This window comes from Clinocottus analis, unplaced genomic scaffold, assembly GCF_023055335.1.
Source record: "Clinocottus analis isolate CAN_PGR_092001 unplaced genomic scaffold, fCliAna1.0.p SCAF_9, whole genome shotgun sequence".
NCBI classification, from domain to species: Eukaryota; Metazoa; Chordata; class Actinopteri; order Perciformes; family Cottidae; genus Clinocottus; species Clinocottus analis.
In genome coordinates, this window is record NW_027176251.1 from 17,922,197 (window position 1) to 17,929,696 (window position 7,500).

The window sequence follows — 7,500 nt, forward strand, 5'->3', positions numbered from 1 at the left end:
AAACACCTGTTCCTGCAGGAGCCGGAGGATGGCGCATACTGAGACGTAGAGCGAGCTGATGGGTACAAACACAAATTCAATGAGTGGACACTTTAATGTTATTTGTGCTGATGATTGTAATGTATCTGTAAAATGCCCTTTGTTTTAATAGTTCTAAATTGTTTTGAAATTCTATTTTTTCATGATAGTGAAAGGGTATGGCACTGATTACTCCTTAGTCTATTGATAGTCTATTTAAATGCTCTACGTATTCACGTGACCAATTTTTAAACTGTGGTTTTGAAGTCAAGTTAGGTATTTGTCGCATCGTCATCTTGGCTTTTTATGTTTTTATCTTGATTTTTTGCCATAAGACCTGGACAACTCTGGTAGCTACCTGTCAATCACAAGGTAGCTAAGACTTAAATCATACCCAGCTTTATGGTCAATTTGACTCTAAATGGGACCATAATTTACTAAATCAACATCACACTTTAATTTACAAGATTGAAATTAGAGATTGAGACCATAAAGTTTACTGAGATAATAAACCAAGTGAAAATTAGAGTAATTTTCTCCTAGACTTCTAGACAATCAGACTTCTTTTTGCAACCTGAGAAGCTGGCCCTGATGGCCATTAGAAATAATACAACTTTAATTCTCTTCCGCATTGAACCGGTGGTTTCAGATTGCAGCCTGAACCAATCTGGATTTAAAAAAACCTCACATAGCTTTTGCAGATTGCCACTAGTCTACTGCACATAGATCTTAACTCAAGACACTTTTTCTATCCCTTTAAACCACAATCCCTTGTTTAGTAAAACACACACACACACACACACACACACACACACACACACACACACACACACACACACACACACACACACACACACACACACACACACACACACACACGTGTGGTCACCGCAACCACAAATGTCCTTGAACTCAACACCTTTCACAGTTCCTAAACATTAACAGCGAACCGGGGGAGGGGGGGGGGGGGGGGACATTTTGGCATTTGGCCAGTTGGGGCTATAGCTAAATACTGCATATTGTCAAAAAAAATGAATAAATGGCTGCACCATTCAAATGTTTATCAACCAATACAGACCTACAAACATAAATGCTTTACAAGTAGAACATACTACTTTGTCAAAAGCAACAAATGTGGTCAGTAAATTCAAATTGTATTTCATAATAGCTGGTAATAACTGTGACATAAGGGCCTCTAAGTCATGTGACAAACTCTAAGCCTCTAAGCCATGTGACAAACTCAACAGTTAACAAACTTTGAATCATCTCTTGGGAACCAAACTGTGGTAACATCTCACGATGTGGACAGGTTTCCTCAGACATAATAACACTCTTCTTCATTGAGATCCCTGTCAGACCTGTGTTGTTATTTTACACCTATTCTTTTTTTTTCTACTGTGATTTGTTGAAATATCTTCTGTGCAAAAGGCTTATGATCCCCACAAAGAAAGGCCTATTCCATTCAAGTTAATAAAAGTCTTCTAATGCAAAAATGTTGCAAAATATAGAGCAATTCTAGTCCAGAATGGCCTGCAGCCAGCACCGCGTGTTGCAATCTAAGCAAAACCTCGGCCTCCTTATGCCGACAGGGTTTGAGAATTTGAGGCTCAAAATGAGCTCCAATGCTCTCTTAATATTGGCTCAAGGTAGAGCAGTGCAAACACTCTCTCTCCCCCTAAAAACAACAACACATGGGCTGACCAATCACAACCTCGAAGGGTTACAGTGATCCGTTGTAACGCCCCACCACCACCACAAACTCTCTACTCACTTAATTCACATGTTCTGGCAGACGCTTCACATAGAAAGCAACCCGGCAAACAAACTGAACAGGAGACATTCCTCTGGAGTGGCTAGTGTGGAAAGTCAGTTATCATGTTGTTAGTTAGGGGAGTGATCTTGAAGACAGGCTGGGGAGTGGACGTGTGTCACTCCGGTTGATGTCGGAGTGCCTGATTGTCCTTGAAGCTCACATGGAGTTCAAGATGACTCTAGTTTTAAAAAAAGTTTTCTGTGTGTGTCTTGGACTTAAAGCGCAGTTTTATGTCCCACGAATACTTGGCCAAGATACATTAACGCGGGTCCAAAGTACACTTCAAATGGCCTGTGCTGAGTTACTTTGGCAGCAATGAATCACGCACGCGCAAAGCACTTTCAGTCAGTACTACTTCTGGATCTTTACTCTTCTCTCAAAAAGGAGAACTTTCCACACACATCAATTGAAGATGGTCAGTGCACTTGTTCAAGCCAACACAGACTGGACTTTTCTCACTGAGTAAGAAAAACTTAACTGGAAAACATCCAAAGCACTTATTACTTTTGTATAAAGTTAATCAATTGCTGGTTTTTAACATACATCTTTCAGGTAAGCAACAAAATGAACATGAACAAAAGGAGTGGCTTCTATCTATCTATCTATCTATCTATCTATATATATATATATATGTTTATACAAATATATACATACATACACACACACACATATATGTTTATACAAATATATATATATATATATATATATATATACAAAACAAAAGGAGTGGCTTATATCTATCTATCTATATATATATATATATCTATATATATATATATATATATATATATATGTTTATACAAATATATATATATATATATATATATATATATATATATATACAAAACAAAAGGAGTGGCTTATATCTATCTATCTATCTATCTATCTATCTATCTATCTATCTATCTATCTATCTATCTATATATATATATATATATATATATATATATATATATGTTTATACAAATATATACATATATACATACATACACACAAACACATATGTTTATACAAATATATATATATATATATATATATATATATATATATATATATATATATATATATATATATATATATATATATATATATATATATATATATATGTATATGTGCAGTTGCTGCATGAAAGCCAAAGCCATTTGAGTGTTTCCTAGATTGATCTGAATGAAGTCTGGAGAGGATGTCTTCGTCTCTTGCACGTGTTGTCATCAGTGAGTCAGCTGCAGATTATATATATATATATATATATATATATATATATATATATATATATATATATATATATATATATATATATATACATACATACATACATACATACATACATACATACATACATACATACATACACACACACACACACACACACACACACACACACACACACACACACACACACACACACACACACACACACACACACACACACACACACACACACACACACACACACACACACACACACACACACACACACACACACACACACACACACACACATTTCTCCCCTCAGGAACAAGGTCAGAGGTACTCACACTCTGATCTGGCGGAAGTCCCGTCCTCTCCCGAGCGTCTGGGCCGGTCGTAGACAAAACCCCAACACACGTCGGTGCCACACAGGACGGACAGGATCCAAACAAACTGAGACAACAGCACATCTGACATTAGAATTTCCATGTATTGTATTGCTTGCCATGAGATGTATTCTCCTTTAGAGAGTCAATGACAAAACAGAAACAGCAGCGTCTTATGAAAGCACATTACAGTATTCTTATCCAAAGCCTGTCAGCCAGGTCTTTCCTGATGTATAACCAACGCTGCAATTTTTTGTACTTTTGGTTGGCTTTACATTTGGTGTGACCATTGCAAAAATGTTTTGCGTTTATATCCTAGCTTACTATATTACATATAAAAACGCCAAAGGTGGCCAAGCCACAGCGAAAATTAATTATCAACTTCATATTTTCAAAAGTTTGTTCAAATATAAAAGTGGGGGGTAGAACCAAACTGATACATGGTATAACACATATTATGTTATGACGGCATTGGATCGATGACCTGTCAAGACTGGTGCAGCACAAAGTGAATAGGGGACCACCCGCATTCGCATAACTATCGCAGTTGATCACTTAGCTTTATGATTGTTCTGCAAATGCTTAGCAGCAGGGAGGGTAGAGAAGTATTGCGGATACAAGCTTTAACAACTAGTTAAATGTCCTTTCGGCCACAATAAATTACTCAAACTAGCAAAACCCCACGAGTAAATACATAATTGTGCACGGATTTAGGCACAGCTAAAACTTGCGGACGCGGACTCTTACCGTACCAGTTTCTGAAGCAACATGTTCCTCCGTCGGGCTGAGCGTAGTACTGTGCTGTAGGTCGGAGAGTGAGTGATGCTGACTCCAGAGCCGAGAGGACCACCGGAGAGGAAGACCGTTGAAAGGAACAGGAGGGAGGCGTAGGGGAGGTGACTGAAAGGAGCGCACTGGATTCTTATTGGGGTTGGGTTGGAGGAGGGCTGGATAACCGTGCCAGCCAGCACGGTTTTTTATATTTTTTTTATACGCGCATACAAAGCATTACGGTAAGTGCGTAAAAAAAAAAAAAAAAAAAAAAAAGAGTTCAGATGAACTTCAGTCATTCATTACGCCTGTAAATGCAGAAACAGCAATACATGAAACTAAATGAATAAGTAAAAAATTATAAATCTTATGAATGATTACTTGAAAAATAAATTCCACGCAGGCTTTCATTTTTAAATCCTACATAAGAAATGTGTGTTTTCTGACACCTGGAGATGGTTTACTATTAGTCTTAAGTGACTAGTTTATGACTATGGAACATTTCTTTTCAAATCTATTATGAAATTAAAGGTATATTTACTCATGACTATGATTTGAAGCTGGCTCATTAATACGCTTTTGAAGGGCTTTATTTTTTAAATACTACATCAGAAAATCTTGATCATCTCTCAATGACACCTTGAAGTGGGATTAGTTTGTAACTCTGGACCATTTTCTTTAAAATCTAATCTAGAATTAGAGGTAGATTTGGGTTAATGAATGTTTTTTTGAAGCATGCCTATGAAAAAGATTTTGAAGGGCTTTCATTTTGAAATTCAACATCAGAATGTCTTGATTGTCTCTGAGGGACATATTCAAGTGATCTACTATTAACTTGCAGGGAAATTAGTTCCTAACTACAATCCATTTCGTTTAAATCTAATCTGAAATTAGAGATACATTGGCTCATAAATGTGATTCATCAGAAAAAGGATTGGGAAAAAGTCGCTATTTCTTCATTGAGACCGTTAAATTTGAAAACCAATGATAAATATTATTCAGAAATGATTCAATCAAACTCTCTGTGTATACATACAAACGTTAATACAACTATTGGCTACTAAACCTGAAGTGAGGTTGTATTAGGTACTAATGCATAGTCAGCGTATTTTATACAGTGACAAAAACAGTATTTATAACATGTGTCCCAACTCCACTTCAGAAGATCTAAACTGTCTCTTTAAGGAACAAGTAGCAACACATTTTAATGAGACACAGGCACAGAAGAAAGAAAAAAAATCCAAAGTCTTCCATGTAGCTTTAAAAGTTGCCACCAAACCATTTCACACAAAGACTTTTGCATTTGGCACAAATACTCAAATGAAATCGCATTCAGTTTATTTAAAAAAACAATTAAATCAACAAATCGTACAAAACAAAATTACACCGTAGAAAATTCCTAAGTTAAGCATCCCTAATTCTCCATGAATTCTACTTGATCTCTCATTCCTCAAGATTTCTTTCATGACTGGTTTGGATCTACTGTACATTTGTGAAACCAATATTGTCATGATAGCTTCCAGCAGGTTATTGTGTCGAACAAGATGAATAAACGATTTAACAAGTTCTCTCATGAGAAATCAGAATTCCTAGGACAATTCACAAGTACAGACTAGGAATCACAAAGGTACTATTTCACCAATGTAGGACTTTGTCTTTTTTTGTCATATTTAGGAAAGGCAAGCCTAATTCAGTAGGCTGAATGAACAAGAAAACCATACTTTAACACTTTGCATTACTAATTAAATGGGCAACATTGAAATCTGTATGTTCTTTCCATTGTTTAAAACCATCTAATCAAACCTAAGAAATAGTGCCAAGCACTAACTGCCTTTTTTATGAATTTTTAGCTGGATTCCATCTAGTTAAAACATTAATGAGAACAGTATCTTTCATCCTCAATGAAAGCAGTTGGGAAACCCCAAAAATACATATTTAAAAGAACACACTAGCATTAATTGATTTTCAATTGTACAGGAAATTCCAATGTTTTAATTTTCATCAGGGAGAAAAATATAGGGGGCGTGGGGAGATGCCGTTTGCAGGACGTTAAAGACACCGGAGGCCCAGTCCAGGCGGGAGGCCCAGTCCACGCCACAATCTATATCATGTCTCCAACCAGCTCACTGAATGTTGGAATGGAGTTGTATACCTGAGTGGTGTCTTTGTAGATGAGAAAGAGTGCATGAGATTGATTTGCCTGTTTGTGGAGAGAGGTGTCTGTGGTTGCAAGCCGCAGACAGATTGGAAGCGATGTCCACACACACTCTTCTGCAGGCTCTCTCTCTCTCTCTGTATATATGTGTGTGTGTGTGTGTGTGTGTGTGTGAGTGAGTGACTGAGTGAGTGAGTGAGTGAGCGAGTGAGCGAGAGAGAGAAAACAAGGAAGCCTCAGGAGGGTTTACCTTAACAACACTGTAGCCTCAGTTCAAAAGTATGTGTTCCCTTTCTCAAACCAATGCGGACCACTGCATCTGTTGAGGAATTTAGCGCTGAAAGAGGATCTGGGGAACATAAAACATGGAACAGCATCCTTTTTCTTCACACTTTCTACAAATAAATCTTCCTGTTGGTTGATAGCACTGAGTAGAGAATATTTCGATAAACTACACACCTTTCGCATTCTATTTTACGCTTACTTTAGATGCATGTCTCGTACTGCAAGACTGATGTAACAAGTTAACCCAAAGTAGCAGGAGCAGTTGGAAGAGGAACTTTGCCCCCAGATGTTTTAGTCTGAAAGAGATGGCGAGTGCAGGGACCTGCCGCTGGCCGGGCTGTTGCTGTAGGCGTGCGAGTTGTCCCTCTCTCGGTCCTTCTCCTTGTCCTTGCTCTCGTGTTTGTGCTTGTGCTTGTGTTTGTGCTTGTGCTTCTTTTTCTTCTTTTTGTGCTCGTGGTGGTGGTGATGGTGGTGGTGGTGGCCGTGCTCGCCACCGTGTTTGGAGGACGAGGATGTGGTTTCCTTGGAGAAAGACGGCACAGGCGTAGCGGGCATGGACAGCATGGACTGTTCGACTGACGAAGGCTCTTTACCTGGGAAGAGAAAGAGAGCAGGTGTGTGTTTCCAGGTTATTGGGGGTTTTAATTTTTGTGTGTGTGTGTGTGTGTGTGTTTGAGAGAGACTGCGTGCTCACCTGGCGTGGAGGGCCTCTCTAACAAATTGAGATGATGATGAATAAAGGCCTGACTGTCATGAACCGTCTCCATATCAATATCTTCATCTTCCATTGTGTTGAACTACAAAAAAACACAACTACATGTCAATACCACATAACATGTGTTAACATTAAAAAAAAAAAGATTAACATAACATGGCGATGT

The 7,500-nt window shown here is 37.9% G+C and overlaps 2 protein-coding genes across 3 annotated transcripts in view; both read right to left on the reverse strand.

Annotated features, from left to right (window-relative positions):
• The window catches only part of enpp2 (ectonucleotide pyrophosphatase/phosphodiesterase 2), a 34,841-nt gene extending 30,663 nt beyond the window's left edge, over nucleotides 1–4,178 (reverse strand). For both annotated transcript variants that reach the window (XM_068569435.1, XM_068569434.1), the window contains exons 1-3: nucleotides 4,161–4,178; nucleotides 3,370–3,475; nucleotides 1–55 (exon numbers count right to left, since the gene is read on the reverse strand). The exon at nucleotides 1–55 is cut by the window's left edge and continues 101 nt beyond it. In XM_068569435.1, coding sequence (XP_068425536.1) covers nucleotides 1–55; nucleotides 3,370–3,475; nucleotides 4,161–4,178 — 179 coding nt within the window. The remainder of the gene's footprint in view (nucleotides 56–3,369; nucleotides 3,476–4,160) is intronic.
• Nucleotides 4,179–5,500: 1,322 nt separating this feature from the next.
• Nucleotides 5,501–7,500, reverse strand: part of taf2 (TAF2 RNA polymerase II, TATA box binding protein (TBP)-associated factor) — a 22,706-nt gene continuing 20,706 nt past the window's right edge. Inside the window, exons 26-27 of the mRNA XM_068570034.1 lie at nucleotides 7,314–7,416; nucleotides 5,501–7,212 (exon numbers count right to left, since the gene is read on the reverse strand). Coding sequence (XP_068426135.1) covers nucleotides 6,911–7,212; nucleotides 7,314–7,416 — 405 coding nt within the window. The 3' untranslated portion in view covers nucleotides 5,501–6,910. The remainder of the gene's footprint in view (nucleotides 7,213–7,313; nucleotides 7,417–7,500) is intronic.